Below are 19,990 nucleotides of genomic sequence, written 5' to 3' on the forward strand. Positions count from 1 at the left end.
TATCAGCTGTAGGAGTCCACTGATGGAATTTCCAGGGTCACTTAAGTATACTATCATATCATCTCCAAGTAGTGATATCTTGACTTCTTTCCTTCCAATTTGTATTCCTTTTCCTCCTTTGGTCAAAATTCTAAAAGACTATGGGGGCTAACCTAGATCAATATACCTAGTAAAACTGTCTGCCATAATTAAAAGATAAGGAAAAACTTTTCATGACATAGACATCCTAAGAAAAAAATTATATCCAACAAAACAAACATAAAGAAGTACTATTTTGAGATGACTAGAGGAATACACATAGCTGAGAAACTGTAGAAAGAACTAAAAAACCATAACTACTAAAATACAAAATACTACCAAGAACATAAACACCACCAAAAATTAATAAACAATGATTACAATTAAAACATATATCTCACTAATAACTTTAAATATCAATTGCCTTGATTCTCAAATTAAAACACAGATGATGACTAAATGAATCAAGAAGAAAAATTCATTTGCCTGAGGTCTACAAGAAATAAAACTTTTAAAGATAGGTATTGCTTTAGAGTAATAGTTGGACAAATGTACTCTATTAAATGGAACTACAAAGCAAGTCAGCATTGATATTCTCATATCTGACTAAATAGACTCCCATCTAAAACTGACCAGAAGAAATAGAGACACTTCATTGTAATCAAAAAATGAGTTAGTCAAGAAGACATTACTATCAGAGTAATTAACCTTATAATTCATAGCAAAATCTTCCAGAAATTAAGTGAATATCTATAGATAATCGTTCTTTAATTATGCAAACAAATAGAAACAGAAGTAGCACTCTAAGCTTCTTCTATGAGGCTAGCACCATGCTAATCTATCACTCTTTACCAAAACCAGGTAAAGACAAAACATACATAAACACAGATACACACACACACACACACACACACACACACACACACACACACACAGAGAGAGAGAGAGAGAGAGAGAGAGAGAGAGAAGAGCATCTATCTGTATACAGAATATAGATATATATTTAAAAGATTATCCACCATAATCAAGATAGCTTTATCCCTGAAACACAGGGTTAGTTCAACACATGCAGTTAATGAGCTAAATCATTAAAAAAAAAAAATACCCTGTTTAGCATCTAGCGTCTTTGTAATTTCTTCAAGACATAAGTATGTTTCCCAGTCTCTAGCTCTTGTTCTAAAAATATTGTAGAGCATTTGGTGTTTCTATTACACAAAGTATCATTACCTAATTCTCCCTCTCCTCCCTCTCCCTCTCCCTCTCCCTCTCCTCCCTCTCCCTCTCCCTCCCCCTCCCCCTCTCCCTCTCCCTCTCCCTCTCCCTCTCCCTCTCCCTCTCCCTCTCCCTCTCCCTCTCCCTCTCCCTCTCCCTCTCCCTCTCCCTCTCCCTCTCCCTCTCCCTCTCCCTCTCCCCCTCCCCCTCCCCCTAGTTCCAATTTAGGGAGGAACCAACAGATTGATTTCCAAAGTGGTTTTACCAACTCACAGTCCCACCAACAATGGAAGTATTCCTCTTTCTCCACATCTTCTCCATCAACCGAAGTCACCTGTGTTTTTGATCTTAGCCATTCTGATTGGTGTGAGGTGGAATCTCAGGGTTGTTTTGATTTTCATTTCCCTGATGACTAAGGATGCTGAACATTTCTTTAAGTGCTTTCAGCCACTCAGGATTCCTTAGTTGAGAATTCTCTGTTTATCTCTGTTCCCCATTTTTTAATGAGGTTATTTTGTTCATTGGAGTCTAAATCCTTGGGTATACTGGATATTAGCCCTCTATCAGATATAGGGTTGGTAAAGATCTTTTCCAAGTCTGTAGGTTGCTGTTTTGTCCTATTGACAGTGTCCTTTGCCTTACAGAAAAATTTCAATTCTATGAGATCCTATTTGTCAATTGTTGATCTTAGAGCATTAGCTTTTGGTGTTCTGTTCAGGAAATTTCCCTCTGAGTTGATGTGTTTGAGAGGCTCTTCCCCACTTTCTCTTCCATTAGATTCAGCATCTGGTTTTTGTGGAAGTCCTTGATCCACTTGGACTTGAGCTTTGTACAAGGAGATGAGAATAGATCATTGAATATACAATGGTAGGTTACTAAGCACACATTAAACCTAGTCAATAGACTAATTTGCTTCTCTATTTTGAATAAACTTGTTAAGTGTTCAGTATGCCTTCAGATTTTTGCAGATCTTTATATCTTAATAATTTTCAAAGATGGGCAGAATTTCAATAAGTAGCTTTTGTTATCCTTATAAAGAAAAGGAACAACATCCATTTCATTGTAGCAAAAAATTATGCTGAAGCTGTGGTTATATGGAGTTAGCAGCTTTTAGTGTAAATAAGTATAAATGGAATTTTATGAAAAAAAAAACCAATTCAAATTCAGCATCCATACCAAACAAACATAAATTAAAAAGTCTAGTGCCTCACAGCAATTAAGCAGACCCCAAATTGTCTAACAGAGAAAAAAAAAAAAAAACAGAGAACTTTAATGGAAAAAAATGTAAACTTATTTTCTAACATGAATTAGATAAGAAAATATTTTTGAGAACTAATTTTGTGAGTTGTAAAAATACTGCCTGTAGTTCTTGGCAATATGCATATCCATTAACTATATCTTGCATGAAGTATTCAGTATGCTTTCATTATCAAAGAAAATAATTATATGGCACATAGCATGTCCCAGTGGATATTTCCTCTTGCTATTTTGTGCTTTGTTACATATTAATATGAAATTAGATTATATTACATTTATAAGTTTTTGGTAATAAAAAATTAGCTCTATGAAATATAAACACAGTGTTATTTCTTCAGTACTCTTTGCATTCTATGTTTCTTCAACAATTGATGTTTCAAAAGATAATTTCTGTAATTCACCTAATTATTCAGCTTAGCTTTAGGGCACACTCATCAACACCATCTCTCAAGAGAGACAGTTTAACTCTGCTTTGTTGGAAGAATCCCTTGTGTCTGTTTCAAGGAGTAGGTAAAAACATAAAATGGAAATGCTTCTTCTGGAAAGAATATTTACAGAAACCATTTTCTAACAATGGTGTAAAAAGGAGAATTTATAATTTTAGGCCATCATTCTTTCCCAAGAGTTACTGGAAGCCAAAGAGAAAAATATGTTATTTCTTGAAATTCATAATATTCATGGTAAGGACTTAGTTATTTCTTGGACTTTGAGTAAACAAGAGATACCAGGTACTGGCTGTTAGGGTTATAACTAAGAATTTCAGGTGATGTTCTATCTCAACAATTTCTTCTCATAGGTCATGTAGCTCTCCATCTCCCACGGATGTTGATTCTTGATTCTTACTCATGCGTTGTGTCTTTTCTCCTTTAGCAATGAAGAATTTCACCTAGGGAGCAAACCAAATATACAGTTTTATTGCCTCTCAAATGTAAGTATTGTCTCAAATATCATGACAATGTGGCTGCCTTCTTCCCCTTTTTTTCTTCATTGTGTTCCATTCTTCCTTTCTCTCTTCCCAATCCTTCTCCTTCCCCATCCTTATTGAGGGTCTTAGCTACATTCCAAGATAGGATAACTTCTGGCTCTGAATTCCTGTTCTGTTTGTCAGCTTCCCTTTTCTGTTTCCACAACCTTTAGATTTACTATTAAATTATAAGTTGCAGCTACAGACATTTTTACTCAGTATAAACAAACAAACAAGCAAGCATGCAAACAAACAAGGCTTTTTGCTTTGATACTTTTATAAGTAGTGTGCACTGACCTTGGGGTTCCCACTGAGAAAATTGCTGCTCATTGGGACCTAGGATTTTCTCAACTTTCTTAAACTAGAAATTTTAGAATGAATTACTTTGGAGGGTTTGGCTTTTAGCAGTTTCTACCAACACTTGATCATATCACCCATCAGATGTCTACTTTGGAAATTTTCCTTGAATTCACCCCATAGCATGTTTCTGTTACTGCATATAGCTCAATTACCTCTCGAAAATTTAGCTACACGTATTATAAGTTTGTTATGTATGAAAATCACAAAGTGTAAATATAGGTGAAAAGTGTGAACAATGGTCCAAAACAAGGTATCAAACACTGACAGTTGGTTGAAAACCTACCGAGCTTTTGGGTTTGAGCTATTCAGCTAAGACCACTTGGCATTACACAATTGCAAGTCTATGTTCTGTTCTGTAGTTATGTTTTATAGTTCTATTATTCATTTTTCTTTTTTCTACTTATTTTGTGCCTAAAGTTCCTTATTTGGCTGTTAAAATTTTTTCTATATAATAAAAATAATAAACACCATAGGTGTTTTTGAAATTTGGAGATTTCAGAGTTTGTTTCCTGAGGGTTATACAAATGTTGATTTTTGATGGTCCTGACTTGCTTGTTAAATTTTTAATTCCTCAGACAGAATAGTTTTGCACATTTTTTACCATTGACAAATAACATTTAAATGTTTGATTTACAAAGAAATATATTCCTTTGTTGAGATAGTTTTCAGAATAAAATTATATATAAAATTTTTCATTTTAAAGTATTTTATCTATTTTTCAAATATTTCTGCTCATGTATTACAGCAAAGACATGTCATGGTATTGATTTTATCTACCAATGTATTTAGTAGAACTACCAAGTGATTATCTTGATACTAAACATCTATAGACCCAAGGCAGTCAACAGATACATAATAGTTTTGTGACAGTTAATGTTCACTTTTAAAACAGCATAATTTGGTGAATGATTTAATGTTTCAGTTTGTATATTGTTTCAATTATTGTATGGTGTGATGAATTGGGGATGTTTAACTACCAGGATATTTTATACTTATCTTGACTCTCTAATTCATTTTACAATTACAGACATGGAATAACATAGGAAGAAATGAAAAATCGAACATCTGTGACTGAGTTTATTCTTTTGGGATTAACAAATGACCCAAAGCTAAACATTTTGATTTTTATATTTTTATTTTTCACTTACATTTTGAGCATTACTGGAAATCTGACCATTATTACCCTCACTCTGATAGATTCACACCTCAAGACACCCATGTATTTCTTCCTTCGAAATTTCTCTTTCCTAGAAATCTCATTTACCACAGTTTCCATTCCTCGGTTCCTTGTGAGCATTGTAACAGGGGATATGACCATCTCCTATAACTCTTGCATGGCTCAGGAGTTTTTCTTCATACTCCTGGGCGCAACTGAATTTTTTCTTCTGACTGCTATGTCCTATGATCGCTATGTGGCTATCTGTAAGCCCTTGCATTACGCCACAATAATGAGCAGCAGGGTCTGCATGCAGCTCATAGCTAGCTCTTGGCTGGCTGGATTTCTCATCATCTTTCCACCTGTGATCATGGGACTTCAACTGGATTTCTGTGACTCCAACATCATTGACCATTTCACTTGTGACTCATCACCCATTCTGTCCATCTCTTGCACAGACACAGCCTTCCTGGAGATTTTTGCATTCTTCCTAGCAGTATTTACTCTCATGGTAACCTTATCATTAGTGATTCTATCCTATTCATTCATCCTTAGGACAATTCTTAGAATCCCCTCTGCTGAGCAAAGGAAAAAGGCCTTTTCTACCTGTTCCTCACACATTATTGTTGTGTCCATATCCTATGGAAGCTGTATATTCATGTATGTCAAAACTTCAGCAAAGGAAGGAGTGACTTTGACTAAGGGTATAGCAGTGCTCAACACTTCTGTTGCTCCAATGCTGAATCCTTTTATTTACACTCTTAGAAACAAACAAGTAAAAGAATCCTTTAAGACCTTGATCAAAAAATGTATTTCAAATAAAATATAATGATAAATTCATTGCTTCATTTTTTAAAAAGGAACATTATATGCAATGCGTATTTACATTATTGTATTTCCCATTTAGTGTGCTGTTCAATATAGCTGAATGTCTTTATATTTTCCATGTCAGCTTTACTTGAGACAGTTGTCATTTTAAAGTTTTAACAGACCTTAAAATTTTCTGAGTGTGACTGATTTGATGTCATCAAAGTTAGAATTACAGTTTAAAAGAATGAATTTATTTTCCACGAATTTATCCATTGAGTAACAAGCAAAAGCTAATCAAAGAGCGACGAGCAACTCTGAAAAATTATTTCCTACTGTATAGGCACTTTTAAATTGAGATCTTCAATGAGCCAATGTCCCCAACCTCTGCTGTGAAGCTATTTTTTGCTGTATTTCCTAAGTCTAGTCATTTTAAATAGTGACCCGTGCAGTGCAATGCATAGGTGTTATGTCTTTGCTGTGTGTTCTGTCATTTATTATCATAATGCATGGTGCTTAATGGATTTTAGTGTCAATTTCTAAAAGTTGCTTTAAAAATTACCATGTTATTTCCATCAGACTCCCAAACCTTGACCATTAAGCATATCGAATAGTTTTTGTTGATTTGGTAATGTCAAACTTTGAGCTTACCTAAAATTTCCTTGGAAAGAGACTCTAGGTGTTCATTTTCTGATAGTGAAAAGTAATATTTGTTCTGTGTCCCAGGCAGTTCTCAAAATTCCTGTCATACTCATGTCAATTTAAGTTGTTTTCTAATATTTCTATTGTTTAGCCTTTTTATACCATTGACTTTTTATATACTTTGGAGAATGTGGGGCTAAGAATGTTTGCTGTATTCACTAATATGCACCATTCCAAGAAAGGTTGTTAGGAGTGTGTGTGTCAAAACCAACCTGCTCAGTCTGTACAATATTACTTGTATGTATACACTTTCAAGGCAAACTACAGAAAATTTACCATAAAGCCTATGTCAATAATCAACAAATAAAAATAGGTATAAATCTCTCCAGACAATTTTATTGAGAAATGTATTCAATGTCAATTGAAGGGGAATGAGATAAGAGACATGCAACTATTTTCATAATAAAAACTTAGCTGCTTTTTCCTTATTGGCTTTTTTCTAGATCTTTTTAAAAATTAGATTCTAGAGTTTAGAATATTGATTCAGACCTAAGCATAGTGGCATTAAAATTTTATCCCGGCCTTCAGGCAGCAGAGTCAGGTAGATCTTTCTCAGTTGGAGACCAGACTGATTTATCTACACAGTGAGTTCCAGGACAGCTAGGACTATATAATAGAGCAATTGCATCTTACAAACAGACAGACAAGCAAAAAGAAAAGATCAAACCAGAAAACAAAAATTTTTGGCTCTGTCAAGTTTTCTAGAGTAATGATTCCTTCAGTTTGGCAACTGATCCTTGAGTCTGCTTATTTGGTATTATACTGTTTATCACAAGTAAAATACTTAGTGAATGCCATGTTCTCAAGTGAACATTTTCTTAGAGCTTTAGTTGATTTACTTTCTTTGGATTTATCTTAATTAAAAAAATAAAAAAGCCGACACCCAGAAAATGAAAAGCAGCAAATAGTGGCAGAGGTAAAGTAGAAAGAATTTTTACATATTTCATGGGAATATAAATTAGTTCTGCTGCTATAAAATTAATATGGACATTCAACCCCCCCCCCCCAGAATTTGAGCTAGTATAGGATTCAGATATACAATGCCTGGGTACTTATCTGAAAGAACCCAAATTAACATACAACAGGAATCTCAGAATATCTGTGGGCTATTAACTATTATAAAGTGACAGATACAGCCTAGATGTTCTTCAACAGATAAATAAGGAAAAAGATGGCATATATACATGAAGGAGTATTATTTAGCCAGAAGTAAGTATTGAAATATTTGTGGGGAAATTGATAGAACTGGGTGTCCCCAAATTAAATGAAATGATTCAGGCTCAAAATGACAGGAATCCCATATTCTCTCATATATACGGATTCTAGTTTTGTTTTGTTTTAGCTGAGACTTGACAGTAGAAGAACTATTTGGGAAAGGGGATAGGAACAGTAGAGAGTAAAGTAGAAAAAAGAGGATAATAAGAAAGGAAAGTGATCAAATTACATTAGACATCTGTATGAAAATGACATAGTATTATTATTATTATTATTTTGTGTATAAATATTATATGTTTATAGAGAAAATTAAAAAAAAAGATTGAAGGTTAATAATGCATTTACTGCCCAAAGTTTAGGATTTTGTGATTAATACATGTGCCACGGCTTCTCCAGCTAAACTCAGCCTCACATGATTCATGTGTCTGATACTATGATCTCATCTCCACAAACACTCCTGTTATCCCAACTTATCCCAACTATTGAGTATTGTTTTCTCTTTGATTGTCATTGCAAAGCATGAAGGACAGGCTGGCATTTCCATAAGATGGATGCCCCTGGTTGTTAAAAACTCAGAATATATGATGCAAATAAATTACTATGAAGTCACCCATCAGACTTTTCACGTACTCTTTCTAAATCCTCATCTGCTCCAGATTTACCTTCAGAAGTCTTTACTACTTCTCAAATTCTCTCAACCAGAACTCATGCTTTTTCCCAAGGTCCTTCACACTCTGAAAACATCTCTCTTCACTTTGACCTGTGGTATGATTTGTCTAGTTGGAAATTGTTTTATGACAGAGCTATGTGTCAAGCCTTAAACTCACATTTTCCTATTGAAAACTACTAAAGAACCAAAGTGGGTGTCTTTTCCCTAAAAATACTAATAGAGAGGACAATTTATCAGCAAGCTACCTGTCCATAATCAGGCTTTGTCTTAGCTTCATGGGAAGCTTAATACCAAAGATGGCATTCTATATTCCCACAATAGACAATGGCTCCTAAGTATGTTGATTATATTAGAAACAAGGCAGAAATCGTACTAGCTTTTCTCTCTCTAGTCTCTTTGGTTGCTTGTCACTCTCTCAGAACAGATTTTTTTCTGGTAGTTAGTTTAGGTCTTTTGACTTTATAGTCTAGTTTATTACAGCTGGGTTTAGTGGCTCATTCCTAAATCCCAGCACTTAGAAGGTTGAACCAGGATTACTAATACAGTGGTAGGATAGGATATAATGTCAAAACAACATTTATTGTTGTAAGCATTATGACATAAAATACTAATACGGAGTTTGTTGCATCAAAAATTATAATTTCAGCAAAATGTAATAACCTACAATTCAGAAATGATAAGCTGGAGGCAGGAGAATTGGGAGTTGGAGTCCAGCATGGGAAATAAACATCCTAAGATAAGTAATATGTTCTAGGCTAGATAGAGCTACATAGAGTGATACTATCTCAAAAAAATTATCATCATTATTAGTAACAACATCATAGTTCTTTAAATGAGGATGACTCCTGTATGCTCATATGTTTGAATGTTTGATTCCCAGTTAATGGACTATTTTGGATAGATTAGGAGGTATAACCTTGTTGGAGGAAGTGTGTCTCTGGTGGTGGGCTCTAAATGTTTCAAAAGTCCACACTAGGCCCAGTCTTGCTCTCTGCCCCCATATCACAGATCAGATATCAATTCTCAGCAACTGCTCCAACACTCTGCCTGCTTGCCTGCCTGCTCCCATGCTCCCCATCATGATCATCATGAACTAACTCTCAAACTATAAGCAAGCCCCTAGTAATAAAATGCTTCCTTTTATAAGTTGCCTTGGACATGGTGTCTTGTCACACAATAGAACAGTAATTAAGACAACTGCCACCATCATCTCTGTTATTGTCATTGATACCACTATCATTTCAAGATAACCATGGAGACATTGCAACCAACTAGACATTTACTTTGCATAAAAAATTACATGTGTACCATCACAGAAAAAAAATTACTTTTTAGGGACTATCAAGGTAATTTCTGTTGGAGAACGTCCCTAATAGATATATTCTTATTCCCAACATGATGCTGTCACTAGTACAAACTGCCCCAAATGTTACACTTACTTTTTTTTTTAGAAGTTTTCATGTTCAATACTAAGAAAAATATAACTTCCTCATAGTTTAATTTAAAAATGAATTTTTGACCATTTTCTGCAGGAAAGGAAGTTAAACACCTAAATTTGAGCTTTCTAAAAAATATTGATAATTATTATAATACTTACTTTGCACGAAGCACTTTGCTAATTGTTATGTAAATCTTACTTAATGTGATCAAAATAATATTTTAAGGAAGTGTAACCATGAACTTTATTGCTGTTGAAAATCTTGAGTGTTATGTGCCCTGATGACAGTTCAGAAATTATGTAGACAGGTTTAGAATTAACATTTTATTTCCAAAAACATTATATCATATTTCCATTGAAGAAAAATATATTTCCAGTGGAAAGATAGTTGATTGATATAAGATTGATAGGCAAAAGATATTAGTTAAGAAAATAATAAATAATTAATGCCAGATGTCTGGCATATGAATAATGTACAATATTTTTCATTAAATAAAACTGCATAATCACAAGTAACCTTTGTAATTTAAGTTACTTTTTTGAGAATTTCATATCTGGGTATTGTTTTTATGCCATTTCAGCATCTCTCTCACTTTTTCAATTGTTTAATGCTTCCCACTACTCCTCAATTAATAACCCTTTCTTTGATTATATCACTACACACATATACCTATGTATATATAAATATATATGACTTACTGCTTTTATTTAATATTGCTTATGTATTTAGAGTTGACCATTGAGGACTAGATAATCACTGATTTTTCCCTCTCTTACCAGCAATCAATTGCATGTGGCTTTTATCTAGAAGTTGGACACTGTGAAATTTCCCCATTTGTCTTCACATGTCAATTGCTCTTATCATTATACTTTCCTTGGTTTAAAAACATATTCTTGGGGTTTGATAGAGGAATCTTCCCTTTCATGTCTAGAAGACACTTAGCAACATGCACCTTGCTCCTCTAGTTGTTACATTCCTTCTACAATCCCTTCCATGAATTTTCCTGAGCCTTATGTACGGGTGTTGCATTGTAGATATATCTGTTGGTAGTAGGCACATCATATAGAAGACATGAGTTTAAGTAATGATTTCTTATTTCCCCTGAGCTTTGTCCTTTGATAAATAAAGTATCTTTACACTGTTGCATTCAATGCATTCAAAAACAATGGAAATTTTCAGAATGATTGGGAACTAATTAAAGGCCAAATTTGCAAAACAGAGACCAAACAGAATAACTATTCTGAGAAATACAGGTATTCCTTGACTTATAGTGGAGTTTTGTCCTCACAAATTCACTACAAATTGAAAATATCATGAATCCATCCAAGAGCAGTTAGTACCCAGAGTCTACATAGCACCATAGCTTAGAAACAACTCAATCTAGAGTTCTGAGTATAGACTCTTATCCTCAAGGTTATATGTCTGACTCCTGCTGCAGTCCAGTGCTCAGACAGAATCTTAGCACATATCACAACAGTTAAGTCAAAAGACAAATTTGAAATATTGTTCTACTTTATACTTAGTATTTCCACACTGTTGTAAACTAAGAAGTAGTTAATTGAACCATTGTAACGCCAATGCCATCTACAATTGTATAAAAACAATCTACATCACTACAGTATAGATGTATGAATATGGTTATGAATACAGATGTGGAGATGAATATATAGAGAAAATAAACTTTATGAAACAATTATAATACAGTTATTTATATACAGAGAACAAAAGACTTTTAAAAACTTCACTTCAATACTAAAGCAATGATCTATTAAGGGAAAGAAAAATGAATAAATACTAAAGATACTGTAATATAATGTAGTAAATAAAGTATTCAAGGTCTTGAAGCATCACCATAGTTGCAAAAGGAAAAGGAACTTCATAAAAAAAAAAAGAGGCTATCCATCCCCTATTTTAATCAATGATCAGTTCCAGAAGCATCAGTTCTTAGACTCTGGAATTTGAGCTTCTAGTGAGATGTTAGGAGTCTGTGGCTTTGTGGTGCTACCACAGCATCTAATTAATCTGAAAATCATCATGAGAAAATACAGACAAGTGTTTATTACACCTGAGCAAAAATCAGTAAGTTCTTTAAAAGTGTAAGCACATTGAAAGAAAAAAAACCTACCCTTTGTCCCAGAAATTAATTATTGAATGAAATCTGAATTAGTTTTGACACGAATGTACAGTGTTCATGAAGATTAGTATTGGATCAGTTAGGAACATTAGAATACGGAGGGCAGCCTTCCAAATTATATTATATAGTCCATATTTATTACTAAATAATGTTCAGTATAAAGCAAACAAATTCTTTTTAAAATCATTATACCTATGTCTTAAAACTGAAAACAAGTCTAAAAAATTAATTAGTTTAAAATATGATAAAATAGTTTAACTTATGATAGTTTACACAATAAATGAACTATTTTATTTACTTGTTTAATCTGTTAATTTGAATTTATACATTATCATTATCAATTCCCTATACTCCTAGTAAATGGTACCACATAAAATATATACTGCTTATTTATAAATTTTATAAATCCTTTTACATCCTTTAAGACTTATACTTTGTTAGGAAGAAAATGCTAAAAGTTTAAAGTAAAATTTTGTGGAAAATGTGGCTTTAAAAGATAACTACAGTTGGTAGTACCTTAAATAAAGGAAGCATCACTGACATGAGTGTTTTGAACAGCCACTTTGGTACCCTATAACTTTTCATAATTCCATTTCAAATATTACAGTAATTGAGGAAGACAGGATAAGTAACAAAATTGTGGGGTTTTTGTAGTGTGAAGAAAAAATAATTATTGAAGGGGAGGTAAGAAAATAAAGTCCGGCTCATCCTATACTATAAGTACATCTTTCTGTAAATGTAGTATAGAAAATAAGACATAGAGAAAGGAGAACTATCCATAAAGTATATTTTACAGCCCTTTCTTTGAACTGGGGTAGGTATGGTAGGGTTCCAGGGAAGCCCAAAGACAGAAGACAGTGGCTTATTTCCCCTTAGTTGTTTCATGCTTATTAATGTTTGTTTGCTAAGCACTGTGTTTAAAGTTTTGGTTATAGAAATAGCTTGAAGAAAAATAACAAAATATCATTTGGGCCATTAATTTTGGCAAAGATCACCCTTAATACTATTAATGTATCTTCCATTCCCTCAGGATACCATCCTAACTCCCCCGTGCATTAGTAAGCTTTTGTTTCGGTTTATCAAGACCATAAATTGCATTTTACTTTCAATTAGTGGCTCTGAATCAGGGTTAACAGAGACATTGTGCTTTCTTAACTTAGCTGGTTTCCCTGTTGCAGGTTGGCCATATGAAAATATCCTCGATCATGTTCATGATAAAACTCTTATGAAACCTATTCTGCATTAGAGGCAAGAGCCTTAACATTAAAAAAAGAAGAAGAAGAAAAGAAAAAGAATCCCTGTGTTTAGCCTAACTGTATTGAACTACTCAGATTAGGCAAAAAAAATCATTCATTTTAAAATTCAGACTAATGACCATTAGGTACACAGATACAAATCTAAAGTAAGTTTTTTTATGCATTCAGATTGCTATCTTATTAGTTGTGACATGACTAAATCATACTCATGTCACAACTAATGATTTTTTCTTTGTTGTGATTTTATATTTTTAGGGCTGAGAATTCAACATTGGGTTTCTGTATATGAGTACAAGAGCTATACCACATCCTAGATTATCACTGTGGTTTTCATCTTTTATTTGTAGAAATATTGTTTTCCAAGCTGATCTAAATCTCACTCTGTAGATCAAGTCCTTCCATAGTCTCGCAAGTGACTGAGCCCACACTCTTGTGCTGTTAGACCAAGTTTAACTGTAAATTTCACTTCTCAGTTCAGGTTAAAAAAAAAAACCCTAATGCCTGGAAGACAAATTAAAATGTAAGTATTTTCTTATTTTTTATGACTATTTTTTGTGGAAATTGTTAAAATGTAAGTATCTTTTTATTTCTTCTGGCAATTTTTTTGTCAAATTTGATACAATAAAATATTTCCCATTGCTTTCACTATAGATAAAGATAATACAGATGTGTGTAAATACATACATGTATATTTAGCTTGTACAGCACATAAATATATAAGATTTAATTTTATGTCTGCAGTGTCATTTCTTTTGAGAGGGTATTGATTATATATACAAATTAACAAGTCTACAAAGCCTTGTATAAATTTCCTACTTTATAAATTTCAATCTATATAGTCAATAAAATCATCACATTTAAATAGCATGCAATATCTATAGTTTTAATGTAACTAATTGTACTGATTAATGGTGAAATATACAAGTATCCCCACACTATTATGAAGCCACTAGCTAAACATAATAACAGAAAAGTTATCGCTAATAAATATCTACAACTTTTTTTGTATGTGTGAACCTTTATGTACCCTGCTTAGTTGATTCAATGGGCTGTGTTCTCCTGGTGACCTCCATGACATCTGACTCCTACAATCTTTCTGCCCCCTCTTTGGAGAGATTCCCAGAGCTCCCAGGGGAGAGATCTGATGGAGACCTCCAATTTACCCACAGTTAGTTTTTATTGATTACTTTCACATGATCTGTAATAGAATTTAAGTGAAATGTCCTGTGGAGATATAAGTTATTTTGCTGACACAATGCCTCGTTTGAATGACTCATAGGTTGCTCAACAACTGTACAATAGCATCTGGAAAACCCAGCATTACCTTTTATGTAAGGAAGCACCTTTGGTTTAAGTATAGTGCCTTCACTGTGAAGGACACAATTAAAACACCTTGTTTTTTCAAGTTGAAACTTTAAAGAATAAGCATCTATAAATATTCAGTGTCTGCCTCTCAAGTGATGTGTTTACTCATACCCCAAGAAAATATTATATTCCATGATGTGAGAATAAGATATGCATTATGTAAGTGTAAAATAAGACAAGCACTTATCTCAAGAATGTCATAGTTTGCTGGGAGATTGTAAGAGCCAGAGGATCTAGAAGTCTTCTGGGAGACTTTATCTCCTAGAAATGGTAACCTGAACAAGACTTGCATAATGGCAATATCAATAGACATGGTAGGCAGGAAACCTCATGGGGTTCCACTCCTAAATAAAGAATTATATGTAAATAGTGACTACTGTTAGAGGGAGAAGTAGGCTTTCTCAAGGACAAGACTCTTATTTGTTTATCCAATAAATTGTATCTCGAAATCATATACATAGAAGCAATGAAAAATGACTCAGTAGATTTTATTTGCGTATGTATATATGCATGATGTATGTGAGAGAATGTTTATATATGTAACAATAATGATCAAAGAAATAGAGACCATCAGTTGTTGGAAGGGACTGACTGGAGGTGATATGGGAGGGGCTGGAAGGAGAAAAGGTAAGGGGGAAGAAATATAATTAAATTTTAAGTAAAATAAATGTCATAGCTTAGGGAGGAAGAATAAGAAATGAGCAATATGAAACAGACCTGAGAAGGAGACATTAATCCTAGACTTGCAATGGGAGTGTACTTGGCCATTCTCGAGGGAACTGAGATGGTAGCTTAGAAGTTATGCCAAATGCACCAAGGAAACTTTTTAAACATTATTTGGAATATGAGATATGAAGTCTGCCAGAGAATGGTTGTCAGTATAAGGCAAATCAGAAACATTGAGTTGTAAATATGGTGTAGAAGCATGGAATCAAAAATAAGATGTATTAATAATTTATTCAGTATTGTTATAATATAGTCTAAAAACATAATGCAACTGACGCGAATCAGATAGATGACCTGGAAAATGTCTAGGCACTGTTGGATATGGCACTGAAAATGATAATAACAGGTTGGTTAAAATTAGCAATTGTGAACTATTGAATAAGTATTTTAGCATATAACAACCAGAATAACTACAGCCATGTCAAAGGATAGAGATCCAGATTTGTGTGTTTGTGTGAGTGTGTGAGTGTGTGTGTGAGCTTGTCAGTGTATGTGTGTGTGTGAGTGTGTGTGTGTGTGTGTGTGTGTGTGTGTGAACTATTACTTGAATGTTTATTTAAATATCATGGCCTTCAACTGAGTATATATTAACATTTGTGACATCAATTGATATTAATCATTACAAATATTTCCTCACACTGCAATTACTGTTTGTATATAAAAATAGTTTGTGTGTTAAATATTAGTAAATGATATAAAATAAAGAACTGTTATTATTATTAGTAGTAAATTATATAAAATAAAGAACATTAGAGAGCTAGATGAAATGGCCAAATGTCAGTGTTTATATAAGTTTTATAATTTAAAAATTGACTTTATATAACATATAATGTACACAATCAAAGCAAGTGTGCTTTTGTCCACCCTCTTATCCATCCTTCCCAATATGAAGAAATCATTCTTGTACATTCATACATACTGGTCTTTGCTTCCATGTTTCAAAAAGAAAATGTGGTTTACGACTTCCTACATTTGGCTTATTTCACTAAAGATAATGTTTTCTATTTCCATTCATTTTGCTGAAACTGACACTATTTCTTTTTTCTCTTTGGCTAAATAATATTCCTGTATGCACAAATACATTTTCCTCTGTTCATCCATTTATTGGCAAGCATGAATCTCTTCAGTATGCTGACTTAATTTTTCTTCCTTACATATCCAGGTCTGGGATAGATCATATGATAAGATTTATTTCAGGTTCAGTTTGTTTGTTTGTTGAGGAATCTTTATACTGCTGTTCATAATGGCTATAGTTATTTACCCATATAAAAGTGACTTCTTTGTCTACCTCTACCTACTCACCAGTAATTATTTACTATTGTTGTTGCTGGTATCTGATAGTAGTCATTTCATCTATGGTCAAATGATGTCATATTCTAGTTTTGGTTTACATTCATGAGGGATCTATGGTAATTTTCTCTCTTTAGTTCTTGACAAATACATGTGTTTTCTTTATCTTGGTGTATTGTTTGGGCTTACCTTGTTATTATTGTTTCTGCTTTTACTCTGTATGCCTGGTTAAGAGTTTATCATTAATTCTCCTTTTCAAAATCATATTTTAATTTTACTAAAATATTCTTTCTTGGTTTTTTTGTTTTCCATTTTATTGATTTCTGGTCTTTATCATTGCTTCTTTTGGTATGTCTAGATTTTATTTCATTAATTTGTATAAATCTTATTAAAAACTTATACATTCTACTCATTTTATTTTTTATTTCATTTCTTATGCTTAGATAATTTGACTATTTACATGCAGATTGCCTAAAGCACCAAAAGTAGTTATGAGAAACCACACAGTAATAACAACATTCATCTTACTGGGACTTACAGATGATCCAGGGCTCCAAGTTCTGTTTTTTGTCATTTTATTTCTGACATATATTCTGAGCATAATGGGGAACCTGACAATTATCATTCTCACCCTGATTGACTCCCATCTTAATACACCCATGTATTTTTTTCTCCGAAACTTCTCCTTCTTAGAAATCTCATTCACAACAGTCTGTATTCCTAGATTCCTGTACAGTATATCAACGGGGGATAATACCATAACATATAACGCTTGTGCCAGTCAAATATTTTTTGTTGGACTCTTTGGAGCCACAGAGTTTTTTCTGCTGGCAGCTATGTCCTATGACCGCTATGTGGCCATTTGTAAGCCCCTACACTATATGACCATCATGGACAACAAAGTGTGTGCTATCCTTGTCCTCTGTTGCTGGACTTCTGGGCTTCTGGTCATTATCACACCCCTTGGCATGGTCCTCCAGCTGGAATTCTGTGACTCCAATACCATGGATCACTTCTTCTGTGATGCATCACCTCTTTTCAAAATCTCATGCTCAGATACGTGGTTTTTGGAGCAGACTGTCATTGTTTGTGCAGTGCTGACTTTCATCATTACACTGATAGTCGTGATTCTTTCTTACATATACATTATCCAAACAATTCTCAGATTCCCTTCTGCTCATCAGAGGAAGAAAGCATTTTCCACCTGCTCTTCTCACATGATTGTGGTTTCCATCATGTATGGCAGCTGCATTTTTATCTATGTGACACCTTCTGCCAAAGAACAGGTATACATCAATAAAGGAATATCTGTGCTTAATACATCTGTTGCCCCTTTGTTAAATCCATTTATTTATACTTTGAGAAATAAGCAAGTGAAACAAGCTTTGAATGACACAGTAAAAAAATTGCATATCTCTTACACAAATAAGAACATGTTGGATTTAAGCAGTTAGTTGGCTTGATTTCATTTTTCTGGAAGTTTTAACTATTCCAGCCAGGTTAACTTTTTCATAGTTCTTTACATCTTAATTTGGAAACCCACTTCTGTCAGGAGCCAATGTAGGATAATCTAATAACTAGCAGATGGTTTTCCTGAGATGAGTCTACCGTGGAATATAATCCATGATGGATTTGCTCCAGTAGGCAAGGCACAGAAGAAACTCATTTAAGAAAATTGTCCTGCTATTAATATGCTTTTCCTGTTATTATTAAACATATATAACAATCATGAGGTATTAGCCCATCGTTTTGAACAGATCTCTGCAGAACAACAAAGATGTACTGTCTTGTAATGATGCTATATAGACAAATAAATGGTTTCCTTAATGGTGATCCTATAAGAATTTCTAAACTTGTTGTAATTATTAAGCTCTTTTAATAATATTACTATTAAATTCGTTATGATAATCAAACTGTATAGAGAACTCTGCCAGTCTCTTGTGTCATGATTTAATTGCTTCTGAGATAGTAAGTAGGTTTCTACCACTCAAAGCACATTCCAAGAGGTTGTAAAACCATTAGCCAAAGGGAACTACAATTTGCTATAGATGCTAGGACTGAAGATAAAATATTGACTGGGTTTAACTATATAGAACCAGTAACTTAGTTATGTTTTTAAACTCTATATGAACCTGTGGAGCTGTGACAGATGATGAATGTTTAGCCAGATAATTACTCCTAATGGATATGCATTAAATGGATTGTAAACATTCTGTGCTGTAAACTTTTTATTTGATTTATGATTTGAATTTATGTGGAGATTTGTGATGAACTTTTTACCATGTGATCATGTATTCTGAAAGATGTATAAGTGCTGAGGAAAAAGAGAGGAAACAGGACTGAGTTGAGGACAGCTTTTTTAGACAAAATAGCTTTTAAACAGAGATAACCCGAGGAGAATTTTTTAGATGGAACTCAAGATAAAACTGAACTGAGCTGAGAAGAACTTTTTAGACAGAACAACTTTTAGACAGAACTGAACTCAAGAAGAACTTAGAAGTAGAGGCATAGCATTGGGAGAAAAGGCACTGAGAATAAGGGCATTATTGTGACTTTAGAGTAGGAGAAGAAGAAAGATTAGAAAGAGAATGCAGATTGGAATAACATTAGAAACCCTAAGGCAACTTAAAAAACTAAGAAAAGTATGCAGAATGCAAAGGGAAAGAGGAAAAAAGAAGACGCTGCAGAGAGTACAAAAGGAGTAAGCAGGCTTCTCCTTACCATAAGACAGAACAGGTCTTTTCTTAATAGCAAGGCAGGCTTAGTCCTCCTTAGAGAATAAAGCTATCTTCTTACAGACTTAGGTATAATTCATTAGCAATAAAAGGGTAGAGGTTTTTACTTTCTCAGTGAAATAAATATTGGACCTCATTTTTCATCCAAAATGAGTGAATTCTTTTTGCACTGGTGCTTGCTTTTTTGCTCCATATACTTATATAAGTATAGAGGTGTGTGTATGTGTGTGTGTGTATGTGTGTGTGTGTATGTGTGTGTGTAAGTAAACAATTATGAGATAGTATGAAAGCTGAGCCCAACTGTTTTGAATGGAAATGTATAAATATGCATGCATGAATCTGTATATAAATTTATGTGTTTATGCATTTTTGCTTATGTAAAAGTTTTTCCTTCTGTGAGTGTGATTCTCTTCTCTTAGTCCAATAGAAGGCTGTTGGTCCAAACTTACTCCTAGCCTGACAAACAAGAAGCATCTGGACAAAAGGAAACTCTAGCAATTAATCCTTTACTTAATATCATTCTGTTTTAAGATGAGTTGCTAAATGACAGAGACTGCAGTTTCTGGCCTCAAATGACTTAGATATGTAAACATTTTTTATTATTAACAGCTACCCTAAAAAACTAAAGCCAAGTCTTACCCTGCTGATGATCTTCCTCTTCCTCTGCTTCAAGAAGAACCAATG

The 19,990-nt window shown here is 33.6% G+C and overlaps 2 protein-coding genes across 2 annotated transcripts; both read left to right on the top strand.

Annotated features, from left to right (window-relative positions):
* The first annotated feature begins 3,037 nt into the window (after nt 1-3,037).
* On the top strand, nt 3,038-6,904 carry LOC143436424 (olfactory receptor 6C76-like). Its single transcript, XM_076920784.1, has 3 exons — nt 3,038-3,167; nt 3,358-3,415; nt 4,839-6,904. The coding sequence occupies exon 3, from the start codon at nt 4,861-4,863 to the stop codon at nt 5,794-5,796; it is 936 nt and encodes a 311-aa protein (XP_076776899.1). The 5' UTR covers nt 3,038-3,167; nt 3,358-3,415; nt 4,839-4,860; the 3' UTR covers nt 5,797-6,904.
* Nucleotides 6,905-13,064: 6,160 nt separating this feature from the next.
* LOC143436425 (olfactory receptor 6C2-like) lies at nt 13,065-18,781 on the top strand. The gene is made up of 3 exons (XM_076920785.1): nt 13,065-13,336; nt 13,538-13,710; nt 17,015-18,781. The coding sequence occupies exon 3, from the start codon at nt 17,063-17,065 to the stop codon at nt 18,023-18,025; it is 963 nt and encodes a 320-aa protein (XP_076776900.1). The 5' UTR covers nt 13,065-13,336; nt 13,538-13,710; nt 17,015-17,062; the 3' UTR covers nt 18,026-18,781.
* Nucleotides 18,782-19,990: the final 1,209 nt, after the last annotated feature.

This window comes from Arvicanthis niloticus, chromosome 22, assembly GCF_011762505.2.
Source record: "Arvicanthis niloticus isolate mArvNil1 chromosome 22, mArvNil1.pat.X, whole genome shotgun sequence".
Classification (NCBI taxonomy): domain Eukaryota; kingdom Metazoa; phylum Chordata; class Mammalia; order Rodentia; family Muridae; genus Arvicanthis; species Arvicanthis niloticus.

Excerpts from the sequence above, each read along its gene's own strand:
- LOC143436424 (XM_076920784.1), top strand. The coding sequence starts at position 4,861 with ATGAAAAATCGAACATCTGTGACTGAGTTTATTCTTTTGGGATTAACA.
- LOC143436425 (XM_076920785.1), top strand. The coding sequence starts at position 17,063 with ATGAGAAACCACACAGTAATAACAACATTCATCTTACTGGGACTTACA.